The sequence below is a fragment of the Myodes glareolus genome, chromosome 5, assembly GCF_982192425.1.
Source record: "Myodes glareolus chromosome 5, mMyoGla1.1, whole genome shotgun sequence".
NCBI lineage: Eukaryota > Metazoa > Chordata > Mammalia > Rodentia > Cricetidae > Myodes > Myodes glareolus.
The window spans coordinates 98,905,810-98,920,989 of NC_142030.1; the positions used below are offsets into that span (position 1 = coordinate 98,905,810).

Sequence of the window (15,180 nt, forward strand, 5' to 3'; positions counted from 1 at the left end):
GGCTGTCCCCACCAAAGGGAATCCGCTTGTGTGTAAAGCTGTGCAGCCTTTGGCTGGAGACCTAGGCCCTATTGAGAAGATCCTACTGGTGTCTTAGATGAGGTAGGGACTCCAGGGGGCCCTACTCCACCAGAGATAATAGCAGGAGAGGGCTGATGGGGGAAAGAAAGTCATTGTCATTAGTGATGTAGCCACCTGTAAGTTACTAGTGAATCAGTAGACAGTGTCACAGTGGCTAGCGAAGCAAAAACAAACAAAACATGATAGAAATGTGCGGACTTGTTGGAAGGATGGGATGGGAAGGTGTGTTTGTAGGGGTAGGAGGATAAAAGAGGGTGGAGGATGAGGGTGCCAGAATATATTATATACATGTATGAAATGATCAACAACTCGATTAGTTTAAAAAATAATAAATCACCCAGAAAAACAAAACTTGAGGGGAAAGTTTGCAGGTAGGAAAGAAAAGTGGTGGTAATTCACCCAATGTTCACTCGTTCAATGGTTCTTTCCCCCAGGATCTGCTGCAGATTCATCACCCAGGTTAAATGAGGCTCACTCATCAGTCCCTATATCCCAAGTGGCAATGACCATCTGCAAGACATGAACACAGAGCAGCCAAAGTACACTAAAACCACCCGCTCTGCCCATTGTGTTTAGACAGCCATCTGAAGCTTGAGTTGTACTTCCATGGTCTCAATTATTTCACCCTGGAAATTGCTGAAGATTTTTGTAAACTCTGATAGCAAACTCAGAAAACTACAGATACAGATAATAAGCAACCAGAATTAGTCTGAGTAATTGACATGTGTGTGGTAGTTTGAATGTAATTGACCCCCATAATGGCATAGGCAGTGGCACTATTAGAAAGTATGGCTTTGTTGGAGTGGGTATGGCCTTACTAGACCAAGTGTGACACTGTGGGGTGGGCTTTGAGGTTTCCCATGCTCAGGATATCACCCATTGTGACAGTCGACTTCCTATTACCTGCAAGATGTAGGACTCGCAGCTATTTCTATTTCTCCAAATCTAAGTAAGACAACATGCTGCTTCAGTAAGTTATTTCAGAAATCCACATTGTGTGTGTGCACACGCGCATGTATTTACGTCTACAGGGTGTGTAGAGATATGATGTGGAGAATGTGTGTAGGTCATTTTCAGTTGCCATTCCTTGGGTACTGCCCACCTTGATTTTTAAAAGTGTTATTGTGTGTTCATGTATACAGTCACACACAAGCCAGAGTGTGTGTGGTGACCAGGGACAACCCTCAGACGTTATTTCCCACCTTGTTAATACAGTTTCCCTTGTTTCTAATGCTGTACTGCATACTTTACACTAGTGGGCTGGCCAGCTTCCTGGCAAGTCTGTCTTCACCTCCCATATCACCAGAGGAGTGCAGGGATTACAAAGGCAAATCACCACAAACCAGCTCTTGTACATGGATTCTTGGTCCAAGTCAGTTCACCAGGCTTGTGCAGCAAGCTGAGCCATCTCCCTAGCCCCATGACTTGATTTTTGAGGCAGGGTCTTCCACTGATCTGGACCTTACCAAGTGGGCCAGCAGTTCCCGAGGGTCCTCCTTTCTCCATCACCACCATAACTGCTATTTTTACATCAATTCTGGAGACTCAGCCAGACTCATATGCTTGGCAAGGCACACACTTCCCTGACTAAGACATCTTCCCATCCTTTGTACATCTTTTACCCTGCCAACCATCACTGGTTTTAGCATAAGAATTACTTGTGCTCCCAAGTGAAAAACATGGTTGTCTGCTATTTAAATTAATATATAATACAGTGGACTCAGGACTAAGCAGAAAGATAGCTAACCTTCATTTTAGATTCAGGTTAACACCAGATCAATTTTAAGAATGTGAACAGTATAAAGTAGAACTCTATAAAGGGAATTTTTAAAAATGAGATTCATTAAGCGATTTCGAGAATGGTCCTCACTTTACTTGGAACCGGACTGGATTCTGACTACCCAGAAGTCAGAGTCCTCAGACATGAGCTCACTGACCTGACAGGAAGCAGTTCCAGAAGCACATACTGTGAATACACTTAAAACCTCAACTAGGAATATTTTATATGATTTTGAGATAGACCTCACTATCCAAGACTGGCCTTAAATTCACTATGTAGTCATGCATGACTCTGAAATCATGATCCTCCTGCCTCTACCCTGTGTGCTAGGATTACAGGTGTGCATCACTTGGTTTATGCAAGCTGAGTATGGAACCCAGGGTTTCATGTGTGCTAGGCAAGCACTCTGCCCTGAGGTTAACTCTCAGCCTCCGGATTTAATAATAACAGACAAAAGAATCAAATGTTGTCTTTTCACCAGAGTATCTCCTTGTCTTTTTTTTTTATTTTAACCATTTACATTTACTTAGGAAAGTAAGATTATTTAAGGAAGCAGCACCCAGTTTTAGAGTAATTTATATGTGGAAAAAATACAAAATTACTTGATACATCTTTAATACACAAATACATATACAAACATTTTATTCTAATAATATTCTTTATCACTTCAATTTAAACCATTCCATTATGAAAATTTCTTAATTGAAGAGAGAATATTCCTTTAAAACTCTAAATTAAACAGAGCTTTCTCAACTAATTTATAGCCACACAGCCTTTAGAAATATGTGATTTTCCAGTCTTCAGTTTTTCCCCTTTAAAATTGTTAGGGTTTGTCACATTTTTTAAGATACAAGGCACCAAACACCAGGGAGTTTTCACACAGTGAGTGCACTTGGACCAGATCTCTTCTCAAACATCTGTGCTCTAAAGCACCACCAACTTTGCATGAACATATGTGTGACCCTAACTAGCATTTCTTCTGTGTGGTTATTCTGCAATCTATGAAACTCAAAACTATAATCTGCACCCCCTGCAGGCAATGCCAGTTAGCATCTGCCTGTCAGGATGCTCACCTACTCGGGTGATTTCTCGGAAAGAGTACTACTAAGTCTGAATGAGGAGATTAAGTCCCCCAGAAAGATTGTGTTCTTTGATTAGCTCCAGTGATTTCATGAACTGAACTGATACGTAAGGCAGGTTGGTCCTTTAGAGCAACTGGATCGCACACAGCCTACATGGAACATCCTTCATTTTGAAAAAGAAGAAAGCAACATGAGGAAAATGTATTTAGAGTTTCAAAGAACTGAAACTGGTATTGTTCAGACTAGGCACTGAAACACTTCTACAAAGAACTTGTCAGATTGTCTCTTCGCTGTAGAATGTTCCATTACACTAAAAACAAAAGGATACAAAAAATGGTTATTTATCATTTACATCATCTGTAGCACAGAGTCTGAGAAGCAAATTATCTTAATGCTGAAACACCCATTATATACAATGCTTATATTTACTAACTAGCTACTTGATCTTGAATTAAGAACTCATGACAGGGCTAGTAAAATAGTTTAGAGTGAAAATGTGCTTGCCACTGAGTCTGATGACCGGAGTTCAGTTTTTGGAACCCACATATAGAAGGAAACCCAAGTCCCTCAAGTTAGACTCTGAGCTTCAAGTAAATAAACATTAAAAAAAAAATAAGGAACCAAAAACAAGTTTCGTAGCAACAGCAGCTCTGACACCAACACTACTTGAGCACTGTGTACTAGCATTCAGTTTTATTTCTGGCATATTCTACCGTTACCCCTGTAGCAACAAAGCCCCCCTTCAGCCTGTTCTAGTCTATGCTACTTGATGGCTCTCCACCTTCTCTAGTCTTCACTCTCTCAGCTCTTCACTTCTCTGGCTCTGGCTTTTCCAGCACTGAACACATTCTGGTGGGGCGGCAGCTGAACGTGGCTCTGAGAGTGATGAGGAGCACTCCACAGAAAGATAACCCATGAACAATGTGATGACATAGGACGCTTTAAATAACCACCTTCACAGTTATTTATAGCTAAAGATTTTATTTCTATTTGTGTGTGTGTGTTTGTGTACACAAGAATGCAGTACCTGAGGAGGCCAAAAAAGTCATGGGATCTCCTGCAGTTGTGAGCTGTTAGGGAATATTATTTTTCAGGTGTGTGACTTTTGTTTATACTGCATTTGTTTAACTCTGTGAAGCTGTGCTACTGTGTCAGTTTAAAATACCTGATGGTCTAATAAAGAGATAAATGGCCAATAGCAAGGCAGGAGCAAGGATGGACAGGGCTAGCAGACAGAGAGTATAAATAGAAGGACAAAACGAGGAAGAGGAGGAGCAAGAGAACGAGGAGAGGAGGACACTGGGGATCAGCCACCCAGATATACAACAAGCCATGGAGAAAGCAGCAAAGAAAAGTATACAGAAATAGAGAAAGATAACTCAGGTAAAAGGTAGTTGGGTTAAATTAGGTCAAGAAAAGTTGGCAAGAAACAAGCCAAGCTAAAGCTGGGCATTCTTAACTAAGAATAAGCCTCTGTGTGTGATTTATTTGGAAGCTGGGTGTTGGGCCCCTCAAAAAGCCAAAAGAGTAAAGCATCACACAATAGTGAGATGCCTGAGATGTGTGTTAGGAACCAAGTTCAGGTTCTCTGCAAGAGCCCCAAGCACTCCTAGCACTGAGTCATCTCTCCAGCCCTATTATTTTTAATTGAAAGATGGCACACCTGTTCCACAAGCCTCACTTAAAAGACAACAGATAATAAAAGGCCATTTTTCTTAGAAGGAATGAACTACATGAACAAAGAGAACAAAGAACGGCAATCAACCCTTGGGTGGCCATGAAGAAATACAGAAAGGGTGAGGAGGTAACAGATAGCAGGAATCGGGTACATATTGCACAGAATGTCAGCTATGCAGTCAGGCTTCCCCGTGCTTATACAAAAGAAAAACTTCAAAGTTTATTCTCTAAACACAGTTGCAAGAAAAGCACTAGAGAAAATATCAGGACGAATTTTAATGATGCGGCCGTTTCTTATTTAGTCATAAAAACATAAGCACAGAATATTGAGCTATCCCAAAGTATGCAGCAACTATCCAGAAGTAGTGGGACGTTTCTGTTTGTTCTGTTGTTTCTTGTTTGTTTTTGTTTTTTGAGACATGGTCTCATGTAGCCCAGGTTGGCCTCAAACTCACTATGTAGTGGAAGATGACCTTGATCTCTTCCTGCATCTACTTCCCAAATGCTGGGTTTACATCATGTGTCATCATGCCCACCAGAAGATGGAGAGGCCAGAATGACTTGGAATCAGGGTGCAATGTGGTGTGGGAGTAGAGATCCTCATCTTTCTTAATGAAAATGTTTGCCAACTAGAGATGGAAAGCTAGACAGACAAGCAACAAAGATGTTAGCATAATCTGCAAAGAGATAGGCAAGTCCAAGGGAATCAGCTACGACTTGGGTTTGTAGGCAGTTAACATTTGGCTCCAGCCTTACTTAAGGAACTATGGGAAGTTAGTGTCGGCTGAGGAAAGAAAAGGCATTTCTTCAGCGCTGTACCCACTGGCAGGTTGCTCATGCTCTTCTAAAATAACCCCTCACCCATGTTTCTATAAGGAAACTGAAGTTCTCTGTCTCTCTCTCACACACACACATACATACACACGACATGCACACACGCAAGGTGGGAAGGGGGAAGAGATTGATACACTCTAAAATATTTTATGTTTTCTTTGTTGTATAGTAAGAGAAAATATTTTTCTAAAATTTATCATTAGATAAAATGATTTAGCATGAAGAAAAATGGAATAAGAGGTTGGACAGTTGACTCAGTTTGTAAAGTGTTTGCTACATATGTGTGAGGATCTGAGTTTAGATCCCAGAACCCACATAAAACAGCCAGGCACAGCAGTACATGCCTGTAATCCCAGTGCTGGGAGGTGAAGACAGGAGGATTCCTGTGATTTGCTAGCCAGACAATCTAGCTGAAGCAGTGAAGTCCAGGTTCAGTAAGAGATTGTTGAGAATAATAAAGGGAGAGAATAGATGTCAACCTCTGATCAGAAGATACACAAACACATGAATGCACATGGACACACACACATACACAGAGTTAAAACTCACTGGCTATCTAATTGTGGAAGGCACTATTGTGACACTTTGAACTCAACACCTGTAAGATCGTTCTACCACAGTGTCACTTCCCAGACAAGGAAACAGGCTCAAAGAGGCCAGGAAGCTCCCCAAGTGTCACACAGCCAGCTGTGGAAGGACCTGGAGATCTGGAACCCATGTGGTTTGATTCCAGGGGCTGCAGCACTTTGGGCCACTTCAAGCAACTCACTCTAAAAAAATCTCCTGCAGGAACAGGATGTGGTGTTATGCAACTTTAATCCCAACACTCTGAAAGGAAGAGGCAGGGGGATCTCTGTGAGTTTGGGTTAGCCTGGTCCACATAGCAAGCTCCAGCCTATCCAGGGCTACATAGTGAGATCTTGTCTCAAAAAAGAAAGATGGAGGAAGGGAGGGAGGGAGGAAGGGAGGGAGGGGGGGAGGGAGGGAGGAAGGGAGGAAGAGAGGGAGGACGGGAAGAAAGGAAGGAAGGAAGGAAGGAAGGAAGGAAGGAAGGAAGGAAGGAAGGAAGGAAGGAAGGTAGGTCAACCTGCCACATCTGAATACTTGGATATTCTCAAGAATATCGTGAGGAACTGGTCTGGGGCTGGCTCACATACACACCTGGACTACAGACGACAGCAACTAAGTAGCTCCATCTTCCTGAGAAACGCTGTGCATAGGGATGAGGCTTTCACACTGTTCGCTGTCTTCTGAAACTCTAATGAAAAGGCAACAGTTAAGAAAGCTTTAGAAAAAAAACCTTCAGAAATGGCCTACTACCCTGTCTGAAGCCAGGAGGTCAAGATACAGGTAGTGGCAGAACCAGCAATTTCCCTCATGTTTTTGAAATGCAATATAAAAAACTTTATCTCTGAAAAAGAAACTTAGAAAAGAAAATGTGGGAAGTAGAAAAAGACAAGATCTCCTGAGTAAATTGGGAGCATGGGGACCTTGGAAGAGGGTTAAAGGGGTGGGGGAGAGGCAGGGAGAGGAGCAGAGAAAAATGTAGAGCTCAATAAAAATCGATTTAAAAAAAGAAAAATGTAAGATGGTGCTAATATATTCTATTATGAACTGCACCCAAATCAAAGTTTCCTATATTTAAATTAATCACATACCACCTGCATACCAAAACACTTGCTTCCTAAAAATTAGCAGTGAAGAAATTATCTCACCATCCAAAGGATCCAAATGCATCTCTTTTTCCTTATACAACACAAATTATATAATTCATTCTTTCAACAATTCCTGTCAAAATCCCTAAAAGCCAGGCCACTGTGGTGATTCTCAGTTTTCTCAGCCAACCCACCACTGTTGTTTTGTCTGTTGAGACAGAGTCTCCCTCTGTAGCCCAAGCGGCCCCAACCTCAGAATGCTACTAGTCCGCCTGAGTTGGCGCGATTACAAGAAAATAGCCACACCCAGCTGCAAACATTGTTCGTCTGTCTATGTTGTGATCCCAATGCTCAGAGGACAGGCATGAGGATCAGGAGTTTAGGGCCAGCGAGGGTTACATGGTAAAACTATCTCAAAAACAAACTAGGGGCTGGGATAAGGCTTGGCTAGCAAAGTGCTTGTCTCACAAGCATAAAGAGATGTAAATTCAATCACCCCTAACTCATATAAGATATCCAGGCAAGACAGAAACATTGCAGTCCCAGTGGGGGAGATAGCAGGGTCCCTGGGGCTCACTGCTAGCCAGCCTAGTCAATCTGATCCAGGCTACCCAACTAGCTAACCAGTGAAACACTCAAAAGCTAAGGTGGAGCTTAGGGAAGACATTTGACATCGACCCCGGGTCTCTTCCCATGCATGTACACAGACATGTAGGTGCATGCAGACATGAATGAATGAATGAATGTATACACACAAACTTAAAAAAAATCTTTGTGGGATAAAACATACCTCTGAATTCGATGTTTTCTGCATATGAAGGCAAAAATTCTTCTGACTCCTACCATCACAGGATCCCAGTTATTATAATGGCATAGGAGAGTAACAATAAAAAATGAAAAAAACACAGGGATAGCGCCTGCAAAAAATAACCAAGAAAACTGCACCTAAAACAAAAGATTAAAATAAAACCTCAAAATTATCATTAAGGCAATTTTTACCTTTAATACGCATTAAAATATCAAGAAGATAGACTAAATACTGATAATAGGTTATGAAGTATTATTATATAAAAGGATTTAGGACTTCAATTTATAATTCTACTTGCCTAAATAACTAGTAAAAATACTTATTGCATTAAAAAAAAAGGGCAAAAGAAAAGCAGCAGAGTCATGCCAGTATTTACTGGGAGCAGTGCCCAGAGTGGGGATGTCCACAAATGGAGTTTCTGACTCTAGCACCATGGTACCCATTTCTTCTGTAATAGTCACTCCTGCTAAGAGGATTTTTCTTCCTCAGTTTCCAACACTATCTTCAAAATTTCAGATTTGGAATAAACATTATGTTACAGCTGTGTTAACAGTTACATCACAGCTCTTAGTGTTAAAACCAAGTGAAACCCTTACAGATAACTTTTGTAAGCCTATCAGTAATTTGTTAACAAATTTTAATTATTTTTAATTTTAGTCCTTTTTGGTCTTTTAGACAGAGTAGGTAACAGCCCTGGCTGTCCTGGAACTTGCTTTGTAGACCAGGTTGGCTTTGAACTCAGAGATGCATCTACCTCTGCCTCCTGAGTGCTGGGATTAAACACATGAGTCACCACCGCCCAGTTATTACTCATAATTTTAAAGATTTATTTACTTATTTGGTCATGTGTATGTGTATCTCTGCTGGTGTCAGCAGGACCCTGAAGAGGGCATTTGATCCTCTGAAGCTGGAGTTTCAGGTAACTGTGAGTCTGCCTGACATGGATGCTGGAATTTGAACTCAACCTCTCTGGAAAAGCAACAAGTGCTCTTACCCTCCAGCTCCACAAATTCAAAATCTAACACCAAAAACTGGTAATTTCCCCAATTACAACAGATGAAAACATGTTTAGAATCAGGGCCAGAGAGATAGCTCAGAAGGAAAGCAGCCAAGCCTGGCAACATCATTTAACCCTTGGGACCCATCCAGTGGAAAGAGAGAACTGACTCCACATATACACTCTGGCACAAATGCATGCGTGTGCACACACACAACTGAAAAAAGAAAGTTCAGAATTAAATTCTGACCAAGTGAACAAGAGCAGGCGAGAAGCCAGTCTTCAGCACTAACAAGCCCTCTGATGCAACTTGATCCTCTCATCCTTCACTGATCTAGGTCCTCAAGAAACTGAAAATAATGAAAGGCTTAAAAGTCTTTGTGTTTAGAAGTTACCTTTAGTGTCTAGATCAGACTAAAGTATCCAAAACAATTTTCCAAGCAGCTTGTACTGACTGCTGAGGCTGATAAGGGACACAGTGGTGATCTGTTTTACAAAAGGAAATGGCCATTCCTGTTTGCTAAATATGGAAAAGCACTTATTTGTCCTCTTCTGAGAGTTACAGAGGAAAATAAGGGATAAGAGATGACTCAATGAAGTGCTTGATTTTATAAGCTTGAAAAATTAAATTTGATCCCCAGAATCCTAATAAAAATTCTGGGTGATCCCCAGAACCCTAATAAAAATCTTGGGCAAGGTGGTACACACTTAAAATTCTAGTACTAGGGATGAATGCACAAGGATCTCCGAGCCCACTCCCCAGCTAGTCTACTTAGGAAACCCCAGGCTCCAAGGAGATACTCCTCTAGCCTCTGCATGCACATATGTACTCATTCAAACACACATGCATAGAAAAGAAAGGAAAAAAGAGTTTTCACAGGCAAAACTCCCAATGCTGGAAATGGTGGCCCATTTAACACCACCATTAAAAAAGAAAAGTTTCATGAGAAAGATGTATTTGGTGAAGGCTTTCGAGAAAACACAAAATAATCCTCTGACATAAAACTGATTTGCACAGTACATGCACACAGAGGCTCAGTGACCCACAGAACACTCAGGGATGAGTCCTCATTAAGAGAAACTGAGAAGTCCACAGTTAGCTACCAAAGTACTGATAAAATGTAACATTTTTTTTTTTTGGAATGATTACCAGAACATCTACTAATCTACAAATATCAGCACAGAATTATTTTGTAAAGATTTATTTATTTAAGTGTATATGTGTGTGCCTGAGTGTATGGATGTGCATCCCATGTGTACAGAGACTAGCAGAGGCCAAAAGAGGGTGTTGAATCGCCTACAGTTGGATTTACAGGTGGTTGTAAGATGCATGATAGGAACTGAACCCAGTCCTCTGTAAGAGCAGTAAGTGCTCTTAACCACTGAGCCATCTCCTATCCCGAAAGAACCATTTTAAATAAAGAATATCCACATGATTGAGAGCATTTGCCTTTATCCATAAGGTATAAAGACCTAAATAAAAATAGTACTAAAAATAAGGTTACTAGAACAACTAGAAACATGTAGCTTTCAAATATTTCCATTTTCAAACTGTATTAAGCCAACACACATGTACCCTATGATTACTTATGACTTAAAATATTCAAATTCCAAAAGCAGAATTAAATGGCTGTCTCCCTCCTGCAGCTTTAGGCAAAGGCACACCTCTCTCCTCTGCCACCTTTAGAAGCACTAAAGAAACTTTTCATAGGGTGAGGTAGCACATACTTTTAATTCTAGTACTTGAGAGGCAAAGGCAGATCCCTGTGAGTTCAAGGCCAGCTTGATCAATGTAGTGTATTCCAGACCAGCCAGGGTAATACAGTGAGACCCAATCTCAAGAAAAGAAAACAGAAAAAAAAAAAAAAAGAAACTTCTCATTTCTCTAGGCTGCAGCCAGAGATGCCCCTGAGTGCTACTTCTGCACCATAATTTATCACCAGAATCCCCATGTCCAGAGCAGGACTTTACTTAAGAGGGCAGGGACACCTAGGCTAAGTGCAGCAGAGGTGAGTATTCGCCACGACACCACGTCATTCTCCTGGAGTTCACTTCTATGGCAGTGTTAGCACAGTGTTAAGCAACCACTGGAGCTAACCTGAGAAGCCAAGTTACTCCTACTAGTGTGCTCCTATAGAATACAATGAACATATACCAAAGACACTAGGAACAAAGCAGCTACTCAAAAACTAGAAGCCTCATATAAAGCCACTTCCCATACCTAAAAACTAACGAAAAATATTGAAAGACCAAAATGAAGATTATCTATTTCTTTTGAATTTTATATCTTATTTATTTACTAATTTACTTATTTATTTAGTGTGTATGCAGGTACATGTGGGTGTATGTACATATGGTATGTCAATGACTGTAGAGGCCAGAGGTCAACCTTGGCTGTTTGGTAGTTTGAGTGGGTATAGTCTTCAGAGACTCTCATGTGTTTGAATACTTGGTACATAGGGAGTGGCATTATTTGGAAGTGTGGCATTGTTAAAGTAGGTGTGACCTTTTGGGAAAAAATGCATCACTGTAAGAGTGGGCTTTGAGGTCACATATGTTCAAGCTAAGCTCGGTGTGAGACACAGTTGCTTCTGCTGCCTGAGTATTAAGATGTAGAACTCTCCGTTCCTTCTCTGGCATTATGTCTGCCTGCATGACCACATGAAGATAATGGACTAAACCTCTCAAACCCCTTGTCGTGGTCATGGTGTCTCTTCATAGCAGTAGAAACCCTAACTGATACAGCTGTCTTTCCTTAGGTGACGTTTTCTGAAAGAGGTATTTACTGACCTAGGACTCTCCCTGTGGGCTAGGCTGGCTGGTCAGTGAGCCCTGGGATTCCTCCTGTCTCCAACTCCCCAGCACTGGAGTTACAAGCATGCAACACTACTCCTGGCTTTTTTTTTTTTAACATGAAGTCTGAGGATCAAGCTCCAGTCCTCAAATTGGTAGAGCCACTCTATTGGCTGAGTCATTTCAGCCCTACTATTTCTATTTCTATGTACTAGCGTGCCTCTTAGAGGCAGGGAGAAGCATCAAGTATCACCCCTATGACCCCCTTATTATTTAGCTGTCACGGGGTCCTAGAGCATCTCAGGAAGAGCCAGGCTTACCTTTCTCATGCACATGTCGGCTATGATGGAGAGAGGTATCGTAAGGCTTAGTGCAAGTGTGCCTATCAACGATGAGGTAAGAAAGCAGCCCCTGAGACGAAGAAAGGAAACATAACTTCTATATTATAAACATTTTTTAAATGCCATTCAACAAATTAAACTAAGTTTCCTATCCTATAATACGTGCCTGAAAGATCCCAAGCAGAGGTGAAAACTGAGTATGGACAGAGGTATAAAAAAATAATAATTACTAAAATGACTCCAAAGTTTGTCCTTGACTATTAAAAATACAAACATGGAATTACACAGTGTTCTGGGTGCTATATACTATTTTTAAGATCTGTTTGCATATATTATTCAACTTTGAATATATATATATATATATATATATATATATATATATATATATATAATTTCAGTAATTTAAAAATTACCGAGCAGAGTTTTTAGTTTTTTTGGTGATACCAAACAAAATCACATTACCTTTCTTTAGATTTTAAAAACTAATTTTTTTCCCTTTGCTGCTTTTTTAATCTTTAAATTTTCTTACAAATATTTCAATGTTTGTTGATACAGTCTTATTTTGGTTTCATTTTTAATGCTTTTGTCAGTTTTATTCAATAAAAATGAAAACAAAAAACTAATTTTTAAATTATGTATAAGAGTGGGTCTGAAGAGATGAATGTAGTTTCTTTAGGGACCAGACAAGGATGTGGTATCCCTCTGAAGCTGGAATTACTGGCAGTGGTAAGCTTCCCAATATGGGTGCTGGGAACTGAATTCAGGTCCTCTGCAAGACTAGCATGCACTCTTAAACACAGAAACATCTCTCTAGCCCCCACCAAACAGCATTATTAAAATTGAAATCATACACAAACTTTAAGAAAGTGATAAGCTTATGCCATCAGGCCCAGCTCTTTGAAAAGTTTAATCTGACAGAAACAGTACTAAAACTATAATGGAAGTCCGACAAACTCCATATGGGATACTGTGTTTAAACTTATGGTCCTTAAATGAGAAAAAGTCTAACATAGTATAGTATGCTAGGATCCCAGTTGATCCATTCATGATTTCCACATCTAACTCGCCCATTTGTAAAGTTCTGAATATAAACATAACAATGCAAAAGAAGCCTGGGAACAACCAAAAATTCCCAAGCTCCCTAAGTAAGCAACACCCCTGGAGTTGCACTAAGAATCCATAAACTCTCACATTAAAACATATGATGTCCACTAGTCCATGGCTACTTTCATTTGCATGACATTATGAACATACATGTTCATATATACATGTTCATGTGTGTACATGTGCACTCAGGTATATGTACACATGTGCATGTACAGACCAGAGGTCAACATTCAATGTCTGTTTCACTCTTCACCTTATTTTTGAGACTTGTTCTCTCACTGAACCCAGGTCACTGATTCAGCTAGACTAGCTGGCAAGTGAGTTCCATGGCTCTCCCCATCTCTATGCTCCCATGTCATTCCACCCTGCCTAGACACCCGAACTCAGATCCTCATGTTAGTGCAGCAAGAACTTTATCAGCTGAGCCATCATCAATGCCCCCAACACTATGCTTTAAAAATATATCTTTTATTTATTGATTGATAATTTCATACATGTAAATTAACACCTTGAAAACATTTTTACAAATTTAAACGATTTATATTGTCCTATTTTCCTTCAGCTCTTCAACCTTGCCAATGCTGTAACACTTTAATACAGTTCCTCATGTTGTGGAGACCCCCAACTATAACATTATTGCATTGCTACTTCATAACTGTAATTATGTTACTGTTATGAATTGTATGGTAAATATCTAACATGCAGGATATCTTATTATGACCCTTTTAAAAAGGTCTTTTGAGTCCCCAAAGAAGTTACAACCCACAGGTTGAGAACCACTGGCCTAGAGTCATCTGAGGAAGTCTGAGTGAGAGATTGATTGGCCTGTGTCATCTGAGTGAGAGATTGGTTGGCTTGTGTCATGTCTGTTAAGAAATTGTCTTAACTGATGATTAATATGGGCAAGCCTTCCCTGACTTCCCTCAGTGATGGACTGTGACCTGGAAGTGTGAGTTAAGGAAACTCTCTCCTCCCCAAGTCACTTTTGGTCAGAGTGTTCATCACAACAGCAGGAAGGATAGGAGAACAGTATTAATTTGCATAGTAATATTCACACATTTAGTAAACAAACACCTAAGCCCACAAAAGTTAAAAATCAAAGTCCCTGCTCTTATCAGAATAAATATATTCAATTACAAGTACCAATATAGAAGGGATCTTCAGAACTCAGAAGACACAGAAAGATCCAAACTACTCATAAGTCAACAAAATGAAGCAAATGAACTGCAGAAGTAACAGAACCTACCATAACCACAGAAACTCGGAAAGAACTGTTCCAATGAGGCCATTGATAATGATACACAAAAGTACCACTTTATTGGGGAACTCGAAGTCCTCAAAGCCAGTATAATGAAGCACAAAGAACCCTGGCCATAAGAGCAGCAGATTAAACAGACCTACAAAACCTGAGCATAAAAGAGACACGGGTTAAAATCATAGCTGATTTCAATTTTCCAAACTTGAGAACACTATTAGAAATATGACATCTCACAAAAGGCTTCAGTGGGTTGCTTAACTGGAGCTTGTGTTAGTTCTACAAACAGGTCAATTCCAGGGAAAAACAGCATCAGCACCTGGTGACTGTTGACTGCAGTTTGGCTGGGCAGATAGCTCAGTAAAGTGCTTGCTGCTCAAACACGAGTGCAGTCCTCAGCACCCAGGTGGTGCTCACTTGTACTCTCATCTCTGGGTCATGCAGACATGGCTTTCTAGGACCCACTGGCCAGTTAGTCTGGTTGAATCTTGAGGCCCAGAAGGTTCATCAAGAGACCTTGGAATTCATAAGATTTCCAAGATAAGAAAGGAAGGAAGGAAGGGAAGGAGGGAGGGAGGAAGGGAGGGGGGAGGGGAGGGGAGGGGAGGGGAGGGGAGGGGAGGGGAGGGGAGGGGAGGGAAAGAAATGGAAGAAAAGGAAAGAGGGAGGGATGGAGTAAAGGGGGGAGGGAAGGAGGAAGAGAGGGAGAGAAGGAGAGGGAGGAGGGAAGGAGGGAGGGAGGGGGTGAGAAAGAGAGAGAAGTCATATGG

The 15,180-nt window shown here is 40.8% G+C and overlaps 1 protein-coding gene across 2 annotated transcripts in view; it reads right to left on the reverse strand.

The window, feature by feature from the left end:
- Positions 1-2,327: 2,327 nt before the first annotated feature.
- Slc35f5 (solute carrier family 35 member F5) overlaps positions 2,328-15,180 on the reverse strand; it is a 34,523-nt gene continuing 21,670 nt past the window's right edge. Inside the window, exons 12-16 of one of the 2 annotated variants that reach the window (XR_015001470.2) lie at positions 14,402-14,561; positions 12,028-12,118; positions 7,900-8,026; positions 6,616-6,712; positions 2,328-3,253 (exon numbers count right to left, since the gene is read on the reverse strand). Coding sequence is in view for 1 of the 2 variants with exons in the window: in XM_048443785.3 (XP_048299742.1) it covers positions 6,637-6,712; positions 7,900-8,054; positions 12,028-12,118; positions 14,402-14,561 (482 nt within the window). In the remaining variant the exon portion in view is untranslated. Of the gene's footprint in view, positions 3,254-6,615; positions 6,713-7,899; positions 8,055-12,027; positions 12,119-14,401; positions 14,562-15,180 lie in introns of both variants that reach the window. The other variant, XM_048443785.3, reaches the window with a different exon arrangement.